The sequence below is a fragment of the Lutjanus erythropterus genome, chromosome 10 (genome assembly GCF_056507025.1).
Source record: "Lutjanus erythropterus isolate fLutEry1 chromosome 10, fLutEry1.hap2, whole genome shotgun sequence".
NCBI classification, from domain to species: domain Eukaryota; kingdom Metazoa; phylum Chordata; class Actinopteri; order Lutjaniformes; family Lutjanidae; genus Lutjanus; species Lutjanus erythropterus.
Genome location: NC_139326.1, coordinates 32,817,734 through 32,843,641, shown reverse-complemented (window position 1 = coordinate 32,843,641; position 25,908 = coordinate 32,817,734). Strand labels below are relative to the sequence as shown.

General features: G+C 39.2%; 1 protein-coding gene across 3 annotated transcripts; it reads left to right on the top strand.

Annotated features, from left to right (window-relative positions):
• The first annotated feature begins 179 nt into the window (after positions 1-179).
• tango2 (transport and golgi organization 2 homolog (Drosophila)) lies at positions 180-24,727 on the top strand. Of its 3 annotated transcripts, none has more exons than XM_084729085.1 (9): positions 180-301; positions 1,366-1,489; positions 8,761-8,849; positions 11,885-12,004; positions 12,520-12,637; positions 21,009-21,076; positions 21,271-21,424; positions 23,216-23,320; positions 23,762-24,727. In XM_084729085.1, exons 2-9 carry the CDS (start codon positions 1,434-1,436, stop codon positions 23,880-23,882), a joined length of 831 nt encoding a protein of 276 aa, XP_084585211.1. In that variant the 5' UTR covers positions 180-301; positions 1,366-1,433; the 3' UTR covers positions 23,883-24,727. The 3 variants fall into 3 exon arrangements, with proteins under 3 accessions (XP_084585211.1, XP_084585212.1, XP_084585210.1); XM_084729086.1 differs by lacking the exon at positions 180-301 and adding an exon at positions 973-1,045 and having other exon boundaries at positions 21,274-21,424; XM_084729084.1 differs by lacking the exon at positions 180-301 and adding an exon at positions 973-1,045.
• The last annotated feature ends 1,181 nt before the right edge of the window (positions 24,728-25,908 follow it).

The following is a 25,908-nucleotide window of genomic DNA, read 5'->3' as shown; positions in this document are numbered from 1 at the left end:
ATGCTTTTCTTTTGAATGTAACTGAGTTCAACCGGAAAAGCGGGTATTATTCTTTGCTGTTAACTTGCCAGTTTTTTTCTGTTCTTCTAAACTGACCAATCACAGCCAGTTTCGGAGCTTTGTTGGAGATGCACTCGTTTTAAGTATTGGCACTGCCAGAGTGGGAGGGACTCAGGACAAGGCACAGAGAATGTACTTTCACGCCCGCATGTGAAGCCTCGTGAGAGGACTGGAGACATAAATCGAGGTCACTCTATGTGAACGCTTCCTTTCAGTTGTCAACAACCAGTGTAAAGGGACAGTAAGTACTATCCGACACTATAACTGCCTTGAGGACAACAGACTAATAACACGCTGAGGAAATATTATCTGCAGCCTAATGTGTCGGGTATAACTAAGTTTAGGTCGGTAGCTAAAGTGTCCTTCGTTTGTCCCTCTGTCATTGTTACGTTTATTGAATGTAGCTTAATAATGCTAACGATAGTTAGTTTTAGCTTAGACTGCTAAGTTCTGCTGAAAGTAGTTTGCTGGTAACTATTAACGAGCCATATATTATAGTATGTTTTGACCGATATTTGGTCTGAAAGACAAGACCTTCTTGTATGCAGCCACATATCGAACAGACAGTGGCTAAATGTTTTGCTTTTTGGCTAGCTCATCTTGAAGCAGGGCTGTAGCAACTATTAATAGCTTGCCACACTGCTACTCACTTGTTTAATGAGGTGTTATTAGGACTTTAATATATTCGGTTAATGTTAACTGTCTAATGAGTCGTTATAACCTGCTAGCTTGGTAGTGTCAGCTGTTTACAGCATCCTACCTAGCACTTCATTGAACGACATTGTGACTCATGAATGAGCCTTTGAACTTCTGTTGCTTAATTTCTACCTTTGCACTCATTACAGTAGAAGAATAATAAAGATAATGCACGTGTATGATACTAAGGCTAACACGTGCTACTCTGAACGTGGCTTATATTCACAGGGGTACACACAGCATGCACTCTGGATGCTCCAATTGTTTGTCCTACAGCCAAACACAGCATGTAAGTATTGAAATAATCACGGTTTTGTTAATTATTTGTATTCTGTAGATTGCTTTTTTCTGTTCGATATATGCTCTGTGGACACAGATAGTAAAGGAATTCCTTATCTGCTGTTATTTCAACAATGTATAATGATGCACAATTTGAACACACCCAACTTGGTCTCGCTAGGAGCTCATGACAGTGTTTCACAACAGATTTCATTCCTACAATTGCTACATTCCTACAATTGCCACACTTCCACCCATCCATGCTCTCAAACACCAGCAAATGCTGTACTTACATGTTTCTTTTTCCGTTTGATTTCTTTTCTTTGTCAGATATGACAAAGATTTGAAGGCAGATGTGGAGTGAGTGATTGTCATCAATCCCCCTCCCCAGTACATCCATGTGTATAATTTTCTTCAAGTTTGACCCCCGGCCTGCATCCAAAAATGCCTACAGGTGAGCAATTAACCCCTTCAGCAAACTTTGACACTTACTGTGTTCAGTGTAATGTAAGTATATAAAAAGGCTGATATGGTCAGCCATGCCGTACATGAAAGGACTTGCATTGAAAATATGTATCAATGAATTGATCTTAGTTGCACTTAAAGCTACAGTATTGTACTCTAGCTACAGCCATATTGGAAACATTCACTAATCCCTATAAGCAGTTCTTGAACAAACAAACTGCCTTCAAACATATGTCAGGCTAACCAGAATTACTCACTACACCAAAACTTGCTGCTACAACCTTCTAACCCACAGGACTGCACGCTTTGAACTGTGCATCTTGCTGAAAGGCACTACAGTAGAGCAGTCAAAAACTGGTGTCTTTAAATGCACAATATGTAAATTCTGCCACCTGCTAGGGGTCTCTCTCACATAGTTTGATGATGTTGTAACATAGCATGGGATCATTTTGTATATTTCTCGGTTTGACCATTATTGGAAACATTTGCACCTTTAGATTTTTGACATAACCACTGTAATGTCCATCTTGATAAACCATTTTTAGCTTTGACCACCAGCTCTATAGCTCGCTCTATCCTTTGGTCCATCACAAAAATGTCCACACCTTTTGGCAGCCACAGTTTTGCCCTAAGAGGCTGAAATTTGGCATGGAGCTCAAGCGTCTTTGTTTGGGTTCATGCCAAATTTGCAAAAAAGGAGGTGTGTCAGTGGAATGGCCCAGAAAGATGCAAATCTTCTAAAGAGATTCATGTAACATGACCAAATTAGATAGAAAGACACACACATAGGAAGTGCATACAAGTGCACACATACACAACTGCAAGTTTCTGTCTATGAGGCTGAGATTTGCCATGGAGGTTGAGTTTTTGGTCAAGTTTTATGTGTATGCATGCATGCACACGGTCACAGCCATTGCAAATTCGTGCTTGTTAAGAAGATCCCCAATGTGTCAGGCTGAATCTGTGGGAAACGTTTATACAAATTATGCATGATGTTTCTTTTTGATGCAGCTATAAAAAAAAATCCCCACAGCGTTGGGATTGCATATTTCACTCAGTTTGCATCATATATCTTCAGTGAAGGGTTGGGACATGCAGCGACAGAACATATAGATCTGTTTTATTAAAATAACAATACACATAAGGGGAAACAGCCTTTAGATGGGTAAATCCTTTCTGTCATAATCTGACAATGCTTCAGTGTTCCCTATTTCATCTTGTGCAGCCTAACAGGTGCAAACACACAGAGCTAGATAGCAACAAAGGAGTTAAGGGTCAATAACGTTTGTTGTTTTATCATCTATTTTAAAAAGATGTGGAACTGAGAGACATCTGATTATGGAGATAGTTTTTCATAGGATGGCATGTATAGCCCTCAATATTTGGCACATCATGTACCTAAATTATTACTGTAGAAAACACATCACATCTTTTGTTCAAATCTACCATTTTAAAGTGCTGAAATGAAGCTTCTGTAACCTCCATGTGCCCTACCCAGTAGTAAATGTAACTTCTTTCGGTGGGCTGGCAGCACACACCAGCGCACTACGAGCAGTCACTGTGAGTTACGGCGTGATGTCGAGTCCAGCTTATTATAATTCCCTTGAGCTGGAGAGTGAGCTCTGTACCTGGCCATAGTCCATGTCTGTCCTTCCCTCTGGGAGCCTGACCCCGCCTAAGGAGATCACAGCAGAGGTGTGGTGTGAGAACTGACTCAGATCTGAACCTGGGGAAAGGTGAAACGTTCTGTGTCCTAATGTGGTTACATCACTGCTATATATAGACCACTAGTTGCAGAAATAGTTTTCTTCTGCTGCAGTGATGTCTAAATCAAAAGGAATGTGCCACAATACTTGGACTAAATTGGGTCGAGGGCGAGATTAAAGTTTCATTAAGAACAATTATTACACTCCCACAGCACAAAATGACAGGGATATACCTGCGGGGGTTAAATGGATTCATGTTCAGCACAAATGACTCAATGATTACCCACATGCTGATTTCTGTATTCCAAAACTCAATTTTCTAGCCCGCACTGTTTAAACTTTTTCAGATACTCAGAATAAAAGCAGGTCTGCGATCAGCTAACCAGCATTGTAGTATGAATTTGACCTGTAATTAAAACATTTCCTCTAGGGTAGTCAGTGTCATTTAAATATCAACAGCTTCACTAGCAGTCTCTAGGGTGCCTGAAAAGATGAAAGCGATGGACTGAACAAACAGCTTACTGACAGTTTTTAAGAGCTTTTGCACTGGTGTGGATGAAATTGTTGATCCCCTTAGGAGTATGATGTCACTCATGGCAATCTGCCAATTAAATTATGGTATGTGCTGTAAGCAAGTTGACATTTTGACCCAACGCTGGCTTGAGAGGGAAGCACATGTGAGCCTTATCCACCGGTGCTTTTGGAGTGTCCAAAACAGGAATGCATTTTGCTGATATTGAATATGCCAATATTTTCTAACTCATTTTGGCTGATTATCGAAGCCTATTAATGCACTTTTTTTCCTATCTAACTGCAGAGAACATTAAGTCTCCCCTGGCGTGGAATTAACATATAATTATGTCTGCTTATGTTGTGATGGCCCACTGGCAGATGCAGACGTAAATTACAGTGCTTTTTAAAAATTTCACACAGGGCAAAATAAAATAACTATGACAGTTTTCACTGGTGCCTGATTTTCTGTTTCTTTTACAAGTTCATCATAATGATCGGCATGACAGCTCTTAAGATTGGCATTTAAATTAGTAATAGTGTAGTAATTGTGAAGGAATGCGATTTGGCTTCTTCACACATTACTAATGCTGTGCAGTCAGTGCTCAACAATAAGGGTTGCTTGTTCACCCGGGGCAATTAAAATGCCACATCAGGCAAGTAAATCCAACAAAACATTTGCACTACTGGGCCAGTGGTGGAAAAAAAAAATCTATTAAATTGTTTTTATAGTTGATAATTGTTCAAGCCATTTTTAATGCAGAGCAGCCTCTTAAACATGAAGATTTCCTGCTTTAATTTGTTTATCATCATATTAAACAGAATATCTCTGGATTTTGGACTGACAACACGAGACATTAAGAATCACCTTAGACTTTGAAAAACTGGGATGTATGTTCATCTCTATTTTCTCACATTTTATAGATGTTTAAAGATAGATTAAACTTGACAAATAAGTTTATTCTTTGTTTTTATTTGATAACTACTCTTAAAATAATACATTTGAACAGGGGCAAGTAAAAATGGACTGCAGGCAAGTAGATTGCCTGCCGATTGGGCAAGTAGAAAAAAAACCCATCAACGTTGAACCCTGGTAATCCTGATGCTGAACCATTGCAAATAACAACTTTGCTTTTCATTGCAAACATTTTTAGACACTTCTGTTGGTTGTGGTTGGTCAGTCATTACCACTCCAAACAGTCCAAACTGAAATATCTCAACAGCTGGACAGATTTTGAACAGCATCAAATTTTGAACAGATATTCATGATGCCCTAAGGATGAATCCACCAGACTTTGGTGATCCTCCTGACTTTTCCTGTAGCGCTACCAGAAGGTCAGTGTTTTCTCTTATACTTTGAAATATCTAAACCTCTACCAGCGGTTGCTCTATTGGAAAAGTCACATAATCACTAAAAACAGTTTTCTCTGAGAAGAATAAATATCTAAAGCAAAGTTCATAGAGTTCCAGCTGTTTTCCAAAATACTTGCCTTGGAGCAAATGGTTGGTCATGTGGAACTTCAACATGACATTAATGTGAGATGAAAGGTCAGGGGCTAACAAAATTCATAGGGATTAAATGAGTAGGTTTGAATCCATAATTATGCAGCAAACCTGTCCAGAAGCTACTGTGTTTACTGAATACAAAAGTGCAATATTCACAAAGAGCTTTGATAGTTCTCTGCTTCTCACCATCCCTCCTACATGATGCAGCTGGCTGACTGTGATCCGAGCTGCTCGCATGTGATTTTTCCCCTCCAGATCTAATAGCAGATGCTCTCTCTCGTGTAGCATCATTAGTGTTAGCTTTGTTTTCTGGAGCAGTGGTGGCTCACGCAGTGCCATGGGAACAAGCTGTCGTCAGCCCTTGATGCACAAGAGGTCGACCCCCCCATTAGGTCAGTTTGGTTTATTTGTTTGCTCTTAACAGGATCCAAGCTCCCATCCTGAAAGATTAATAGGGGTACTATTGCCTAGCTCAGACAGAACATACAGCCATTATAGAGGTCAATAAATTTAATTTGCCTTTTTTTTTTCTTTTCTGGCCTGTGTAGCTTACCCAAAGAGTGTGTGAGTGTTTCTCTGCACTGTTTAAATCCATATCTCAACAGCCTGTAACTCAAATCCTGTAGCTGTTTAGCATTTAGTTTTATGGACAAAGACAAATATATGTTGTTGTGTTGCATCCGTAAACCAGCTTTGAATCGGTACATTTTTGATTTCCAAGTGGTGTTGTCATTGAGTGTGGGCCAAAATGCCTGTGCCAATTGGATAGGCCTTCAACCAATCAAAGTAGTGAAATGTGTGACATAAAGCTGAGCAACACAAAGTTAGGCAAAGCTTAGTCCATTTTAAAGTTAGAAGAAAATGCCGTTTTAGGCTCAAACTTTATCAAATTTCAGCTTAATGGTAAACCAAAATGTGGCAAGAATTGTGTAACAGAATGTTGGTTCATATTTGATCATCACTGACTAGTTTGACAGTCTTATCTGTGTTTCATGAGCTAAGTGTGATGTAACTTTTCAAATCTGGACTGGTGATGCTCCTCCCTAATCGTATCAAACCCATCCCATATTAAATAAACAGTGGTGATGAGATCCAGGATGGGCGGTAATTTGTCTGAACAGGAGTAGGACTGGGTATTGTTTAGGGGTGTCATTTTTTAAACATTAAATCAAAAATCACTGGAAGTGAGCTTTCAATTTCAGAAATCAAAATCAAAGCCAGATCTGGCAATTCTTCCATTTTTTTTCCTCCTAACCTCCACCTACCTGCAGCATCCAGCACGTTTCTGAAGACAAAAAGAACAATTTTAATACAACACAGCGCAGCCTACCATTATATCACATAAGGATAATCTTTTTCAAGAAGAATAGCCAATACCAGCTGGAATTATGCTTTCCTCCTTTCACTGGAGAAGTTTTGATATCATTTGGTACTGGGCTATTTCGGTCAGTACCTTAAAGGTATCAAGTACCGATACCCAGCCCAAAACAGGAGGGTTGCCAGACTAATCTGCCAGAGCAAATGAAACACACACTCGCAGATTTGTCTGGTTCCCAGGCTATGCTCACACGCCATCGGTCTACAATATGAATCTCTGCTAAAATGCTAATTCATGTTTATAAAAGTCACAGGGTGCAATAACAAGAGGTCATGTTTACCTCTGAGCGAGGGAATAATTGTTTTGTGTGTTTCATAACTGCTGAGATGAGCTGGATGTTGTTGTGTGCTTGTGTGTTGCTATATGAGAAGTGGATAACAGAAGCTGAGTGAGGATATACAGCATGTATGTACACATAAGTGATGTTACCTGTCCTTGCTACACACACAATTGACAGTGTTGACCTGTTTGTTATGGCACGTAGAAAGAATGGCTGGTGCTGCATAGAAACAGGTCACAGTGCAGTTTCTAGTTGTGAATGACTATAAACACAATGGCACTATTGCTCAGTGACGGACTGAGTAATAATGCAGGTTAAAGAGTAGCGCAGTGCTTAACTGACAAGAAGCCTGCATCAGACTACAGGCTCCCTCTCAAGGTGATTTATTGAAAATCACATCATGCTTCAGGCTGTTAACTCTTGTTTGTTGGAGTAAATGTTTGTGCTGTAGCCTTGCTTTGGCAATAAAAACAGATTTGGAATGGGATAAAAACATCTGGAAAAGTTACTGATGTGAGGCAGCACAAACAGCTTTGCAAAGTGAGATGAGATTGGGATGGTTTTATCTACATTTGTCACAGATTTAAATTTGTTTTAACCCTTTAAAATCCAGTGTACCTATTAAAATATGTGTGAATTATAGCAGCTGAAAACAAATTGTGAAGTTAAACTGGTAAACTGTTGTTTTATTAATTACTGAGTTCAGGATTTTCTGGGTCGACCTGAAATATGACTCGGTGGCATGCCGGAGCCATGGTCCCCCAGCACTATATAAACCCCGCAATCCCCTCACCCTCCTTAACGGTCAGTTACGAACATACCTTTAGCGACTCTCTGAGTCCAAATCAGCCCAGCAGTTCACTTCAGCCCAGCACAGAAGAAAAAAATGATACCATCCTGTCACCGTCCTCTGGCTGTGGTGGCTCAAACATGTCCAATAAAGCTGCTAGACAGAGCATCCATGTTGCAGGTCGTTTTCAGGTCGTAGTGATGTTTGACACTGAGACGGCAGAGTGGACACACCCTCAGCATAGCAGAGCTGCTAATTTTTCATGATTTTGAGGCCTAATTTTATATACTCTAATCTTTCAAATGGCTGGGTGGTTAGTAACATGTTTCTGTGGTGTGACAAACTCAGAACACACATTTGTTGTTGTTTACGTGACCTTCAGGTAGCTTCAAGGATAGAAAAATATCTTATTCATACATGCCTGACGGTATTATATAGTGTGTGTTTTGCATTGGCCTGATATTTTTTTACATGGCTGCACCATATTATGGAAATATTCTAGATGTCTTTTTCATGAGTTAATACGCATTTCCACAAAGTCTAGCCTGAGTTTCTTTGGAAACTTCTTTCTTTGTTCGTTCTTTATAACCTGTTGAACTTGCATCAAAACTTTCCTCCCTTCTCTATTAAGTCTGGTTGTCTGTAACTTTTATATTGGCTTGGCCTTTTGATGTCACATTCCTTTTGATCCCCTCCTCTTTGGTCGTCATCAAAGGACCTCCTCCTCCTTGTAACCTCGACCTTTTGTATCCTCTGCATCCAGCTCAATCAATTTCTAATATCACTGTAGTTGAAGACTCCTGGACACATTTTCTGAGCCCTTTATGACGTCCGGGGGAGAGACTTAGGTTGTTAACAGCAAATCTGTAACACTGGAGTCAGCAGTAAACTGTCTGTCCGTCTACCAGCTCATTAATTTCAGGGGTGGGATATCATGTGTTCATGATGATGAATGAGTCGCTGATGAGGGATCTGCTGTTGAGACCGGTGACGGTAACACCTCATTGGTTCACGTCAAGAGCGAATGAACAAGACTCATGGAACGAACAAAAATAACAAACTAAAACCTCCTCTCCCTTCCTCTCCTCAGGCTAATTTTGGCTGCAAACAGAGATGAGTTCTACAACAGGCCGTCCAAAGCTGCAGACTTCTGGGGGACCAACAGCGAGATCCTCAGTGGTGAGTGAGTCAGTAAAGTAAACAGCACTGACCGAAGAAATTCCTGCTTGTCTTCATGAGGAGATTAGTAAACATAAAGCAAGTTAGACCAGTTAGTTGTGTTTTGAAGTGCAGGCTTTGTATCTGTTTGAGCTTTATTGAAGTCACTAATGGGGACAACAATTTTTGAAATGCAGCCATCACCTGCAAAACTGGCGGCAATGTAACGTGTCAAAGTACGCCAACCAAAAGTGCTTGTATTTGCTACTGATGGGCTCAGACTAAGTTTCTAACAATTATGGAAAGGATCCCTGTAGAGTTAGACCTTTGCGTTGAAGAGTAAGATCCTTTTTTTTTTGTTTTTGTATCTTTCCCATTCTTGCTTGATGTACAATTTAAGTCGCTCAACAGTCCGTGGTCTCTGTTGTCGTATTTTGTGCTTCATAATGCACCACACATTTTCAGTGGGAGAAAGGTCGAGACTGCAGGCAGGCCTCAATTCTTTTGCTACAAAGCCACACTGTTGTTGCAGAATGTGTCTTTGCATTGTCTTGTTGAAATAAGCAGGGACATCTCTGAAAAAGATGTCATCTGGACGGCAGCATATGTTGACCTGTAAACCTGTATCTACCTTTCAGCATTAATGGGGCCTTCACAGATGTGACAATTACTCATGATGCCATGGGCGCTAACACACCCCCATAACATCACAGATGCTGGCTTTTGAACTTTGCGCTGGTAACAATCTGGATGGTCTTTCTCCTCTTGAGCCTGGAGGACATGACGTCCATGATTCACAAAAACAATTTGACATGTGGACTTGTCAGGCCACAGCACACTTTTCCACTGTCTGTAAGTCCATCTCAGATGTGCTCGAGCCCTGAGAAGTCAGTGATGTTTCTGGATGTTGTTGATATATGGCTTTTGCTTTGCATGGTAGAGTTGATTTTGAATGCAGTGGATCAAAGATCATGGGCATTCAATGTTGGTTTTCAGTCTTGCCCCTTATGTGCACAGATTTCTCCAGATTATCTGAATCTTTTAATGGTATTATGGATTGTAGATGGTGAAATCCCTAAATTCCTTGCAGTTTTGTGTTGTTGTTCTTAAACTGTTGGACTATTTGACCACAGAGTGTTTCACAAAGTGGTGACCCTCGCCCCCGTCATTGCTTGTAAACAACTGAGCCATTGAAATGGTATAGACGTCATCAAATTCAGAATGAGTATATATTTACAAAGGACAATAAGGTTTATTAGTTTGAACATAAAATATCTGTATCTATATGTCTTTGATCTGTATGCAGTTCAATATAGTTCAAAAAAGCATTTGAAAATAATTGCTCTATTAATTTGACAAATTTGCATTTTACAAAACGAACCACCTTTTTTGGGAATCAGGGTTGTAAATATGTATTATACTGGGAACCATACCTGTCTTGGTTCTGTGACTATGTGAAAATGCAGCAGATGTTGTCTTTTATTAAAGGCTAAATAGCTTTCAATAATCAAAGAAAAATCTGTCTCCTTCACGCCGGAATCCAATTCTCCTCCACTCTGTCACAGGACATCCCCACCTGCAGTAAACTATATTTAATTGACTGATGTCTAATACACATTATAGCCAAGCAGAGGAAATCAATCATCCCTTTTTTTCTGCTGAAGGAGGAAACACAGAGATAGCCTTGTTGTTCATCCGTCTCCTTCTCCCCTCTGTAATAGAGGGGTCAGGACTCCAGCAGTGGGCCCTTAATTGATGGCTGCTTTTATGCGATGTGACAGGAATAAATGGCTCTGCCTTATCTGCGGGGCTGGAGGGGTGCAGGAGGCAGGGCCCTGAAGGAGACATAGCATGACGAGAAGGGAAGTAAGCTATAGCTCCCAGTGGGACCGGACTAGCTTTCCATCCAACCCCCAGAGGAGTAAAGAGCATTTGGCTTGCTTGGTCACTGTCAGTGTAAGTGGACCTGTCTTTATTGATCACCAGGAAGTGTAGTAGACTCTCTGTGCCCTACCTTTTCTATGTCATGTGAAGAAGAGGAAAGTGGAAAGACAACAATAGGTTTACTGATGGATTGGGTTTATTTAATTACTGCCAAATCTGCACATGAATGTGGTCCAATCAAATGATACATATCAAAGGATATGCTGATTATTTTGCTGTAATTTGTGTTTTTTTTAATGTTTTTTTTTCCCAACTCAATATATCATCAGGTGTATCTTAGTGCAGGCTAGTGCAAGTTCAACATGTTTTCTTACTGCATTTGCCAGACTTTCATATTCAAAGGAAGGAAGTTTTGCTAGAGAGCTTTCAGATTAAGGTCAGCTGTGCCAAGGATGGTCTCCGTTGTTGTCAGAGAACTGAACATGGAGAAAGAGATTTAGATCCATGTTCCGTAATGCTTAATTTTTTTTTGCAAGTATATAACAATTTTCAAGGAAGTTTCTGAATTGTGTAGTTTGGTCATAGTTATGAGAGAATAGTAATTTCCTTAAAAGAAATGCACAATTAAAGTACTTATTCCTTCCTGATTTGATTATCATTGGAAATGCATTTTTCATATGTTGACTTGTATGCTTTCCAGAGAACAAATTCCAGATTTTTTTCTTTTTCAGCTGACCTGCTGGCCTTTAGCTATAACTGCCAGCAATTAATTATAGTTAATCACTACCAATTCCCCATAATTAGTACCAAATTACATAGGAAATATCATGAAAATGATACCAATAAATAATTTGTTAAGGACTGCACTTCCTAAAGGAGACTGACCTGTGTTGAACTGAGAGTTCTTAAACCACTGTGGAAAATCTACAGAAACATGAGAAATGACTTTACTGAATAGATGCTAACAGGGTTTTGCATTTTGTGGGAAAAGTATGAAGGAAACACCATGAAGGATCTTATTCATTTAGCACACAGTTCTTAGTGATTTCCATCAATCTAATGTCTTATTGAGTGGTTGCTAACAGCTTACAATGTATTTTACCTACAGAAAAAAACCTAATGTACATTGAAGCTGCTTTTAATAAACATTCTGCCCCTTTTGTTTTAACCAGGCCTGGACCTGGAATATGGTAAAGAAGGAGGATCATGGCTGGGGATCAGCAAGTGGGGCAAGCTGGCTGCAATCACCAACTACATGGAAGGAAATACTAACCCTAATGCACAAGGAAGAGGTGAGCCAGCCATGGAAAATTAACAATTAGGGTTGCTAATTTTGTGCATTTTCCTTAACCAATCGTTAAAAATGTTACAAATTAATTACTTAACCATGAATAATTACCAAGATACAAATCACATGTATTTTTCTCATTTTAAGTTTCATTTAAACATTTTTAGCAGCACATTAGTTATGTGAAACATTAATTCATGAAGCACAAACAAGTTCAACAAACAGAATATTAAAACAAGAAGGCTTTCAATCCAAATTGCTGCTTCGCCTGTCCTCATTTAACAAATGGCTCCAAAGAAAGTCAGATGTGGCGCAGTTATTCACATTTCTAGACTAACAAGGCAGACCAAACAAAATCATGAGAAAACCTGTGAGTTCTGGAGAAACAGTACACAAAACAGACATTATTGGTAAATGAATTTTTAGTCGGCCATTCATCAATTAACAATTAAAAGTGAAGTATCTTTAATGTTTTTGATCAGTTAAGAACTGTCCTTGTTTACCTTTGCTGTTCTGCAGGATTTCTAGTGTCTAACTACCTTATGGACAAGGATCAGGACAGCTACTCCTACCTGAAGAAGGTGTCGACAGAAAGCCACCTGTACAATGGCTTCAACCTCATCACAGCGGAGTTCAAGTGAGTGAAAGGTGTGGTGAAATCCATCTGAGTATATGGCTCATCAGCTGACAAAACTGAATCAAAGATGTGTTGACACTGAGATTTGGTTGCAAAAAAGACACACTTCTCTTCCAAGTGGAGCCATTCTTCCAACCTGATACAGTTCACAAGTTGAAATTTCTTCCAGAGAGTGAGGAAAAATACATAATATGGCCACCTAAGGCTGTCAAATGTTAAGACAAGTTCTTTATTGCACTGTGTGAGTGTCACGAGGTGACATTGGCAGATTCTTGCACACCAAAGGATTCTAAATCTGAGATTTTTTAGAAACTTGTCAAGACTGGGCTGTAACTCTGTTCCTCTGAGTTCTGGCCTTTCCTTAGAATGAAACCGCAAAGGCAGCATCTTCATCTCTGGAGTGCTAAGCAAGGCAGAGCAGAAAAGAAATCTCAGATGCTGAGCTGTGAACGAGCCAGCATTAAAATTCTAAAGGAACACCTGTTCATATTTCAGGGTTTCAGACAAAGAAAATCTAGACAGCATTAAAAATAATGAAGGATTTTTTTTCTTTTCTTTTCCTCTCGCCTGCTTCGGCAGCCTGACTTGACTGAATTTGGTGATCTGTTTAAGGGAGAAAAATCAAAGGGGGATCAGTGCACACCAAGATAGCTGTCACGGTGGAGGCCCCTGTAGACAATTGGCATAGAAACGGGTCTCAGTTTCTGCCAGTGAGAGGTTGGAGGTTCAGCTCCAACACACACCCCAACCAAACTATATCCCTGCTGGGGGAGGAAAAAATCATCAGGGTTTCCACAGTGGAGTCTGGTGTCATGATCCGTGTATCCTGGTAACATGGCCTCAAGCAGGATCTTGTCTCAAAGGGGATTTTCTTATGCTTGCACATCCCTTCCTCCACAGTTTTTAGCATCGCCTTTAGGTTAGAGATATGCACTGGTTTTCTGCTGCATTAAGCTCACATGAAAAAACTATATCAACTAATCATTGCTGCGCTGCCAATATGATGGATATGATGCAGATTTAGGCCTTCTCATTTGTAGCCAGCGACTACTGGTTGAAGAAGTACTCAGAGCCTTTACTCAAGTAAAAGTACTAATACCACACTATAAAAATACTCTGTTACATGTAAAAGTCCTACATTGAAAATATTAAGTAAAAATATGTAACTATAGTCAGAAAAATGTATTTTAAGTATTAACAGTAAAAGTACTCAATGCAGAAAATGTCTCCTGTGACTGATACTATACAGGTATACAGACCTATTATTATATTATTAGATTATTGTTAATCATGAATTAATTTAAACACAAGATTTTAATGCAGTTGGAGCTCAATTTGAACTATATATTGGATTGCAACTAATGATTATTTTCATTATGGATGTATTTGCTTTCTCCATAAATTGATTGTTTGTTTAGTTTGAAAAAAATCTGAAAATGGTGAGAAATACCATCACAATAAAATATATAAATTAGAATGGTTTAAATAACTTTTTAGAAAACAGCAAATCCTGAAGCGGGATCCATGAAATGTTTTTACATAGAAAAAAAAATCTAAATAGTTGCCTATTAGTTGACTGATGGTTTCAGCTCTATCTGAATAAACTGTTTTGTTTGCAAAACACTCAATTTGTAAATTGACTAGTGAGAAAAACTGATGAATGCAGTCGATTGAAAGTAACAATCTTTATTTCATATTTTGTTTTCGGTGCATGAACTCCACCAGACTGTTGATTTCCGCCTGATATGAAGTCTCATTGTTGTTTGAAATCCCACTGATGATGGTGATGTCATCCGTGAGCTTCACAATAGAGTTCTCTCCATGTCTGGGTTTGTTCTCATGGGTGTACAGCATGAACAGGAGGGGGCCTAAGTGGCTCTGGTGTTGAGCACTATTACTACTACTATGACTCCTATGAGTAAAGTAAAAGTCCATTAAAACAATACTATACAGTATATTTACTTAACTAGATTGCATCATTGCCAATCACTGACAACTTTGCTAAGATATCCTTACTACAGTAGTACAGGCCACTTACACGGTTTAATCCATTCTTTACAATTTAATCCTGTGTTTTTGGGCAGCACAATGCTTTAGCATGTGGAGGAACCCAAAGCCTGACAGACTCTGCCCAGTACTGGTTACTAAGATGTGATTGGACAATCACTATTAGGGTTTGGCAAACCGACAACAGAGTGAAATGCAATCAAGAAGACCGATGCAAGTTTCAAAGGAGAATTCTTAGTCTTTCCTCGTCCCAGGTATCTAATATCATCACAAAATATTAGCTATTTGCAGTCTCAGTCCAAGAAAATCAGCATTCAGCCTTTGAAAACCAGATTTTTCTCATTTCTCGTCACATTCACAGCACCCACATGGCTTGACTGTTTGTCTTTGATAGGATGAAAACATCAAGATATGCAAATATCCTTGTTAAGACCCGGAGCTGTGGTTGCGCCAGCGCTGCCCCACTGGCATTCATCTTTAATGAAAGAATAAGGTGCCACCCCGTGCTCATGGGACACCAGTAAAGAGAAAGACAGTGTGTTTATGTCGTGATAATGCCTTATGTCCTCTGCTTAGCCTGTGCTGTCATATGCTGCATATGTTTTTCCCACAAATACCTGTCTGATGGAAACCGCAGATAGACATGGCACGCTAGGACACAAAGCAGGCCTACGTCTCTTTAATAAACACCATCATTACAGCCTATTTGTTTCCCACTGTAGTGTATCCAGCAGCTCAGAGTAAATAAGGCGTCAAGTTTCTTTCCGAATCAATAACTACATCTGGTGAGTAGAGAGTAGCTCTGTGTTACAATTAGAGGATTTCTCATTCGTCTGTAAGCAGAGACATGATTTATGATGTAGTTGCAGTGGGAGACAAGATGTGCCTGCCACTTTTAAGCATTCTCTGTCCTCGCTTCAATTTGCAAGTGTGCGTGATCACCTTCACTGAGATGCATATGAGAGAAAGGCTGTACTCTTAATACACAACCCAGAGGCATTAAGATAATTCAGTAAGGCTATGATTTATGTATTCCTCATTTTTAATTGTGATACTTGTTATACTAATGCTGCCTTGATTAATAATCTATAACCATGTTGGGTTGAGTTCTACACGCAAGTGATTTGGTCAGTGGTATTTCCCAGAACATCGCACTGATCCTTCCCTCAGTGGAGCTACTGCCATATATATTTAAATTTTGATCTGAGATATTCTCTGCTTGGTGCTCTCAAGGCTCCATATCCAACATTTCATCTGACTTTTCTATAGCTTTGGTTTTTGATCCCACTTTATGTCACTCACTTTAAAGTCAATGCCCAGAGATTATCCATTTTAATGAATAGCTCCTCTGATGTTTGCCTGCAAAGAAATGCCTCACTTAATACACTTTCAGTCAAGCAGAGTGTGGCTGCTTTATAAAAACAACGTAGAAAGTGGTTCGGTCTTATGGCCTCAAACCATGTGTTGTAATTCTTGGCAGAAACTAGTTTGAGCTGAAAAAGAAAAACAGAGGTTCAACAGATATGCACATTCCAGGGCTGGGGGTATCAGGGGTGGATGAACTCTCAACACTTTAAAGAGGTAAGATTACCTGTGGGGAAATCACAATACAACATGATTTTGTACTGAATAGAATTAGCAGGAGATGCTCACAGTAAATGCCTCAAATATAGCCTGCATTGTTCATTGAGTGAACCCAGATGTCCAAAAATTGCCACAAAAATCAAAATAATGTTGATTTTGGCTTTATGGTTGCTAGCATGGGGTCATATTTTACATCAGGAGGAGATCTCAACCCCACTACATTTTCTTGCATTTATCCCTCATTGAAAGTCTTTCTGATCCCGTGTAGGCTGATTTTAATAGAACAACTTTTCTGGGTCGGGTGTGATACGAGTTCATGACTAAAGTTATATAAGAACATCACGGTATACTATCATATTCTATGTATCAAGTCAGCAGTCATCTTAAGGCCACATACAGTAGCTGATGTTGAAAAGGGGTACCATGGACATGTATTATTTATAATAATTAAATGAAGCTCATATTTTACTGTCTATTCAAACCTAACAAATCTAAGAGTGTATAGCTTTGATAGCAGTTCTGTGAGGCTGACATGCTGATGGTAAAGGCATACTATGCAGGATTTTCCTAAAGAAAAAAAAAGTATAGATAAATACAAATAATCCCCATAAATCTTCACTTATGACCCCGTAGAAGTTTGTAGTGGTGTTGTCTGTATCTACAGAGACACTGCCTGTGTATCATGATATGGCATAAGCGTTGTCTTTTCCTGGTTTTAAAGGAAACATTACAGTAAAGTTAAGTAATTTTCTGAATTTATTGGACTGTTCTAGCTGCTCATTAAATCCACATTACTGATAATTTTTTAATCAAAAATCTCATTCTGTCATCCTTGCAGTATTATCGCAAAATAGATAAATATTTATATCATGATATGTAGTCAAAAATATCATAACATTTGATTTTGTTCATATTTCCCAGCCCAAATTGAGAATTAACAGTATATAATATTAGAGAAAATGCATATCACTAGATACAGGATATCCTAAAAATATCAAGATATATTTATAAGACATATCGCCCAGCCCTAGCCCGCAGCCAATAATAGTGTGGAAGTTGTGAGTTAGCGTAGCGACCAACAGTTAGATCACCATCTCTGTTTCTCTCCTTTGCTCTCTGTCTGTGAGAGCTGCAGAGAATGATACATACACATACACAGACACAGAGCAGACTGTGGTAGCAGGGACAGGATGAAGGTTCACTGCATTTACATAAAATATGGCATTGTGCTGAGGTGTGGCTTTAAATTGTGCTTTAAAATGTACCTGCTGTGAATCAGAAAATAAAGTTTTATTTTTGTAGTTCATTGCTTTGTTGTCACTAACACCGGTCCCTCTTTTAATTCACTCTATAACCCCAGCTGTCTCTCTCCTTCTCTTACTCTTTGAGTTGGAGGGCAGGGGCCATCTTTGAATGGTGGATTTACAGACAGACACAAAAACACAAAATAACACAAAAGTATAGCTGCAGTTAATGGGAAGGTCATTAGTTTTGAAAGCATTTAGTCATAAACAAAGTATTGAACAAAGTAAAAAATATCCTGATGATGGTGGTAGATGTAAAGTGACTGGGTCACCAAACTTGTTACAATTCATTCTGAGGGAACTGAATATCAGTCCCAAATTACCAGCCTTATGGTGGTGCTAGAGGAGAAGGAATTTCCACAGTCATTAGAATTCACTCTCTAGCCGCTGTCGACATCTGAGCCAAATGTCATGGTAATCCATTCAATATTTTTTTGAGATATTTCACTCTGAAAGACCAATATTGCCCTGCATTGAGCTCTAATGCCAGCATGGCTAAATATGATTAAAAACAAACACCAAACAGTGTTTGGTGTGTTTTCCCCTCCATGTCATGCCTTTTAATGTCTGCATGTTTGGGTGTGCACTCACAGATTTGTGTGACTTCATAAAAGAGTACATGTTGTCGTTACCCAGGAGCCCACACCAGCATGCCCATCTACATTCTGAGCTGATGATGTTGAAAGCTCATCCAACCATCTCCAGGCAACTACACCACAGCTGGCGATGGGGAAACTGCTCTGCAGCCTCAGTATAGAGGACTCTTCATTAGAACATCTCCCAGCCAGCATACTGATTACCCTCTCTGACTGAGATCTGAAAAAGCCTCTTCCCTCCTCGTTCTCTCTCTGCCCAGTGGCCTTGACCTCCTGCTGTTCCCTCATCTCAGCCCAAATCAACCCACAGCACACCTGATGGGACTTTCAATATTCTTACCATTTTCAAATAGCAGAAATAGAGCTGTCTCCCTGCAAATCCCCTACCTGCTACCACCATGGTCAATTTGATGCATATCACAGGCAGAGTGTATACACATACACACCAGGTCTTCCAGGTATTGAGTTTAGGTCACAATACCAAGATCAAAATAGGATTTCAGACACTGTGCTTCACAGGTTCTTCTGTTTCCCTTCAGGTTATGGTGCAATCTGGTTCACATTGAGCTGCAGCTACTCTGCACATGCATGTAAGAGTGGTGAGTGCTATCACTTGAGTCAACACTGGCCTGTGTTGCTGTGTTCATAGTAACCATAGGAACGCAGAAAAGGCAGTTGTTTATTCAGACTGTTCATCTGGGATTGGATACAAGCTGGAAACAATATTAAGGTCTTTGTTGTTGTCAGAGTGATAGTATATTGTCAACCGACAGCTTTGAGGATTCTCTCGCAGCTGCTCGGACACATATTGTCACGCCTTTAGAAAACGCTCTTTACACAAGACAGAGGAGCCCTTGCACAAACAGTAAAGGACAATCTCTGCACAGAAAGTTTATCACTAATCGTTTGCAGAGAATGAAGGTGAGAGTGTGTGTGTGTGAGTGCTAGTCCGTGTCATCATTTTATTCCTGCAGTCTTTAGTAGTTTGCCGAGGTTGAAAAGGGTTCAGAACGGAGCGTCCCAGAGGAAAGCATGGCATGAATTATGATGTGCAAGATAATAAACTGACTGATCAGATGAGATGCAGTGATTTTTAGTCAGACCAGTCGCCACGCGGCCTACATTTTAAATACTAACTGCAAGCATATGTACTGTCATGTCACAGTGTCTCTTACATCACTCTGTCTATGTAGTTGCGTTGACTTAATAGATAATGAATCTCAGTGCTTCCAGTATACTCGGCTGAGGAAAATGAAGACAAGCATTTCAAGAAGCATGAGCTTGACTTCATTGTTTTGCATTGCACAACTGTCAGAAAAATATGCCAGCAGCAATAAAAGGAGTTGATAAGGTTGGAGGCACATGACTTTAATGGATCAAACAATTCAGAGCCAGTTCTCAATTCTCATCCCTATTCATACATGTGAATGATCTAGGTTTTGTAAGTGCTAAGTATTTTTCAATCAGTCAATTATTGATGAATTTGAAACATCAGAAAATAGCAACAAAATTCCCATAGTCACATGTGATGTCTTCAGACAAACCAAAATCTGAAGATATTCAACATTACAGCATTACAACAACATTACCGTGGTATAAAGCAGAGAAAAGCTGCAGATCTTCACATTTGAGAAGCTGGAACAAACAGATGTTTGCTATTCTTTCTTTAAATGACCAGTCTGTAGAATTTAGTGGCATCTAGTGGGGAGCTTGCAGATTGTAAACACCATGTCTCACTATCCTCTTCCAAGTGTGTAGAAGAAACAACAGTGGCCGCAAAACATGAAAGGTAATATCTAGAGCCGATGTTTGGTGATGGAAGAGGGCCTCCACCCTCAGTAGATATAAATGGCTCATTCTAATGTAAAAAAAACAAAAACAAAACTATTTCTAGTTTCAGGCGATAATACACAAATGAAAACAGCCATATTCTGCCAAAAATCTGTGTAAATCGTACACACTAGACTTTTAAATCGATTAATAAAACAGTTAATTTTCTGTTGATCAACTCAACTCAGCTCTGAATATCAAATATGTAATTGTTGTTTAATGTGTTGTATGGCCAACATTTTTTGCTCATGGTGATATATAGTATAGACCAAAGGCCGATTTGTATTTTGGCTCTTGAAAACTCCCCATAAAGTGTGTGGCAGAGCTACAAGCCCAGAAGCATATTCTGCTCCTGCCTTGCCAGCTCTTGACTGGGAAACTTTCCAACTTAGATGTTGAAGCAGTGTTGCACCACATTTCAGATTGACTGATGCCACTGGTATGGCTGTCATAAAATTGACATCAAAAAATTCATTCCCCCTGCTGGTTCAAAGGATTTGGTCATAATTTATTATTCACTCTCCTGTACCAAAGCCGTCACAGATGCCCTTGATGTCAGACAGATTTTTCAGACTGAATAAATTCCCTCTAACTGAGGACTTTGCAAAGAGATCTAACACCGTGACTAAAGGGTTTTGTGGTAGTCAAAGGTGTTTGCAGCACTAATTTGTATTTTGAAGCTTTAATTTACCCAGTTGTTCCTTTAGGATAGATTTAAATGCTGCAATTAACTATGGTGTTTGGTATTTTCCCATTTGAATTGCCTCTACAAATGAAACAGGCTTCTTAATTCCTATTTTCCAGGACTGCAAAGAAAATCAATCATTAAAGAATACTGTATGGTGCACTGTTGATATTCTCTTTCACCCTGAGCACCCATTTTCCCATGATTCCCCCAGGATGGCTGCTTTGAACATCACTGAATTTGCGCTTATTTCAAGAGCATTGAAGCATTATGACTCTTGACACAGTCTTCATAATTAGACATAAACAAGTTTAATCATCAGTAAATGCAATCTCTAATTTTATATTTTACTGTGTCCCATGTAGAGCCAAACAAGACATTGTGTGTTACTATGGAAACAGAGGCAGCCCTGAACCCATCCATCTAAAACCAGGTCTGAGTTTTTAATATGGTTGCTGTAGAAACTGTTCATTTCACATTTACCTCTCCTCTCGGCCTATGGCTCATTCATGTTAGCCTGACATTTCCATGTTGATATTGCTCTCATTTATTGGACGACGTGTCACAAGGTCATGAAGCGAGCTTACTAGTGTATATATTTGTCTGTATTTTCCATTTGCCCCTCAGCAGGAATCTATGGCTTGAGTAATTCTCTGTTGGACACTCCATGGAAGAAACTGCTTCAAGGCAAGCGTCACTTCACCAGTGTGGTCAAAGACCAGTCACTATCCTGCGATGGACTGGTGCAGGAGCTGCTCAATGTCCTCAATAATGAGGAACTGTGAGTTGTTAACACCCACTTAAACATTACTGTAGATTCACACATCATATAGTAACATTTTGTTTCAGTGTAAGAATTCTCTCATAATAATTCAAAGTTTTTCTATAAATTTGAAGGAGAAATACATAATATTCTTACTGTACTGAATCATAAAATAACCAGGATATGTCATCAGAGATCAAGGAAACATGCTAAGTTGAAATATGGGGCTCTCTGATAACAAAGCTACTGCCAGCATGTTCTCCTTTTAAATTTCTGTTTTTGTTTGCCCGTCTCACATTTATTAGAGTGAAAATTAATGCAGAATGTTCGCAGAATGAGTAAGTGTCTGTTTGTGTGTCATAAGAAATCATTTATAACCTTTTAGAAGGAGTAGATGTTTTTAACGGTTCAATTGAGCAATATATTAATGGGTCATAAACTGGAGGCAGTAAAGCAGACAGTCACTGAACTCCAACTTCAGAGTGTGTATTTTCAGAGCAGTGGGCTTTTTTCAGGATAAGGGGCGTAGCTTTACATTGACAGACAATTGAAAGAGTTATAAACAGCTGGTCAACTTACAGTGTATTACTCGTTGTCAGTTAATGTTGTCACAGCATAATGTTAAATAGGGCTTCAACCTATTTAATACACCATGTATGGTTCCAACTCACTATTTGGACTGCAATACTCATTGTTACATATTCCTCTTTTAAAGTCTTTATGTTGGGTGTGAAGCAATTCTGTGGGTTAAATATGGGTGAATTGCTATTGATGGTGTCATCACTGTTTGTTTATTAGATATAAGATTTTCATGAATACGGTACAGTTATACGTTGATGGTGAACATTGCAGAATTTTACCAGGTCACGTGTCAGGTGTGGGGTCAAATGCTGCTTAATTCAGGGTGCACAGAGCTGGACAGAGTCCCTGGAACATGTCATATATTATTGATACTGTATCAATGCCCTGAATGGGCTGCTGTGGGTGGACTGCAGTTTTAGCTGCACTTGGGGTCGATTCCTCTTGATAACACAGTCTTTTTTCATTATGTTATGTTATGCCAGAAGGGTGTAACAAACATATTGGCATTTTGGGAAATGCAGTTATTCACTTTCTGACTGAGAGTTGGGTGAGAAGATCAATAAGGCTCTCGTGTCTGCACGGTAAATATGAAGCTGTAAGATGTGTAACAACACATTTTTTTATCTTGTCATCATTGTGATGTTATCAGGCAACCAGCCAAGACTCCAGGAAGTTAATGTGCCTCACCAAGATGTATTCCATAGGGATACTGAATATTTTCAATACAGTATTTTTTCAGTATCGATACTCTGGTCCCAGGTGAACTTTCTTGCTCTCTTTTCTCTCTTTTTCTCTGCAGTGCTTACATAGTCCCAATCTTTAAATAAAATACATATAAAAATATATATAAAATTTGATGCTCTCAGTGTTGAGCTAGTTTTTTCCCAATGGAATCGAATATCAATATTTTTCAAGATATTGTATTGAAATTAGAAATTCCACTATGGTGACAACACTACACTTGCAAGTGTGTGACCTGACAGCCATGTATCCCTACAAGAGATTGTTAAAGGAGAAATGTTTAAGACCCTAGTGTTCAAAAATGCATACTGACCAATACACACTATATTAAATAGGTTGAAGCCCTATTGAATATATGATCTATGGTTGAAGCAAGTTGTTTGTACTTTTTACAATCAATGAATATTGATGTCTGACTTAAGTATATTGCATAAGCAATATTATAGAAAATTATGTACAGGTTTTTATTGTGGATTTGTTAAACAGGAACACACCTGATCCAGCTCAGGAGAGTCAGGGTGATGGTTACAGCAAGTCCATGATCCAGGCACTGTCAGCTGTGTGTGTTCGCTCCCCTCATTATGGTACAAGGTCAGTGTCCTCCACCCACACCAAACCGCTATCTCCCCCTGTTTGTTTTTACCTCAGGTGACTGACAGGGATGTACTACCCTGCAGGATCATAGAGAGAACTGTTGGTACACAAAAAATCCCAAGTGTAATCAATCCTCCACAGCAAGGAAATGAAAGGGGATCGTCTGCGCTGTGGTGCCACGGTGGATTAGTGGATACAGACACTGTCCTGTAGCCAAAAGGTCTGCGGGTCAGTCTTTCCCAGAGCTGTCAAAGAGTCCTTTAGCAGGGAACTGCCTGCTCTTTCTTGAAAATGTGAACATGTGATTTGATCATAGTCGCCCTCAATGTTACTCCTGTGATTCGCCTGTGTTCTTTGATTTATTTCAAGCATTTTCCATCATTAAGGTTAAATTTTATGTTTGTTTTGCTTGTGTCCCCTGTGTCCCTGCCCATTTAGGACCAATACAATTATCCTGATAGACGCGGAAGGTAACGTGACCTTCACAGAGCGAACCATGCTCAACTGTGACACAAGCAAGTGGAGCACCAGTTCTTTCCAGTTTCAGCTGCAATCATGAAGACACAATGGAGGAAACCAGCTCTGTGCCTTTCTGCATCACCTTTCCCCCTTGTTTCCCCACTTCTTCCTCCAGCTGCACTTCTCTGTAGCAGCTACATGAACACGAAGACTCATCTGCACTTTTTCTTCGGCTAGTCAGCACTAGCTGCCTCATTAACATCAGTGACATATGTATTTCTTATTCATGATTTAAGTTAAAATGCATCTTTTTGAAAATGTGTGCTAATTTAAAAGATTGCCAAAGAACATTTATAATTTTTGTAGAGGAAAATATTTTACCTACATGTCACAGAACAGCAGGGTTGGGCTGCTCCAAAAAGTCTAATCCATCACAGATTGCTGGCAACCTGCTTTGAATCAATACCGTCGTTCACAAGATTATTTTAATGCAATTCTAATTTATTCTTGTTGGTGTCAGATGTTTTTCCTTTAAATCCATTATATGGAGTGAATATACACTTTACGCACAATCTCCAGACTGCAATTTGAAATGGCATCCTTTAGCTACAGCAAGTAAAAACCTGTATTTTAATTTTAGAATCCTGCAAATTATCACACAGTAGAAATTCATGGAGTCACCAGCATTTTTCTAGAATTGTGTAATCTGATTTAAGATCATAGTAATTGTCATAGATTAGAGTTAAAATTTGGATTACAGTAACCCTGTTAAAGGTAATTTGTTATATATATATTACGTCCCAACCCTGCACAACAATAGTCTCAGCGTTGGTTACAACAGATATTTCAATGTAGTTTGAGGCACTGGGTCTCTGACCCCTTCCATGGTTTAGAAAATGCATTTTACAGCTGCTTGACAATAAAACCAATTTATCCAGACACTCACATCTGGGTCACCATATAATTACTGCTGGAAATAATAAACAAACACACTGTGATCAACCCATTTTTTAATAACCACATGTCCATGCACCTGACAGATGATTTCTACATTTCAGTCCATATCAAACAGACAGCTGGCTTTTTCTCTTACCAGATGTATTTTACATCTCATCTTTTACCCACACCTTTTATTCAGTTTATACAGTTAGGATGCTAATTCAACAGGAAGAATATTCAAACTTACTAGCCTGAAGAAAGCTGTTAAGTGGAAACTAGAGGAGGCTATATGCAAATATTTAATACCCATTATCAATTAATAGTACCCTTCTATACATACTGGATCAAAAGAGTTTTGAAGAGACATTTATTTCCATTATCTTGTGTGTAGAGGAGTATTTCAGCAAGGACACACTTAACTGTTAATCGGCGAATGTCAACTCTTCAGGTACGCATAAAAGCAGAAGAATCCACTCTTGACTTGTGAATCCATTTTATTCACATGAGGCCATGTGGCTGTCCCGGGCAGTGTACAGCAGACTATATAGATTTTTTTTTTTTTCACAGCAGCTATTTTGACATGAAGTGGTGGTGTAAACACAGATGGTATCAATGATACTAATTAAGGTTTGGTTCCATTCAGGTCAAACAGAGTCAGGGTGCAGCTATTGTCCATGCTGGCTCACTGGAAAGCCTATACTACACTAAATGGAAGGGGGCCTTAATGATTATCACTGGGAACACCTGCGTTTGCCCTAATGTTTCATATCAGTATGGGTGCCGTGAAAAACATCTATTCCCTGCAAAAAGCTGGGGACATTTTGACATGTCACAGTACAGGTGCAAATAATCTTGTTAATTATAGCTGAATTCCTTTCGCCTCCTTTGGTCTCCGTGTCCTCGTTAATGTAATTGGCAACACCTGTGTTTTCCTACAATGAAAAATCAAAATGTCTGCTATTATAAACACCCACAGCCAGTATTACTGTATTAATGCAAATTTTGACCTAAATATTGTGTTGATTTCATATGCAATATAATTCATCTATGCCTTTAAGATATTCCCACAAATTACCATAACTTTATATGAATCAAAAGATCAATTAAAAAAAAACATTCCTGTATTTTTAGTGGAAAGTAACTGAACAACACAGGGCTTAAGCTGCTGCACTTTGTTACTGATGTAC

Bases quoted from the DNA above. Each gene is read 5' to 3' on its own strand.
- tango2 (XM_084729085.1), top strand. From the start codon at position 1,434: ATGTGTATAATTTTCTTCAAGTTTGACCCCCGGCCTGCATCCAAAAAT. The intron at 21,425-23,215 runs GTGAGTTGTTAA...TTTGTTAAACAG, and splicing joins GTCCTCAATAATGAGGAACT to GAACACACCTGATCCAGCTC. The intron at 23,321-23,761 runs GTCAGTGTCCTC...CTGCCCATTTAG, and splicing joins TCCCCTCATTATGGTACAAG to GACCAATACAATTATCCTGA.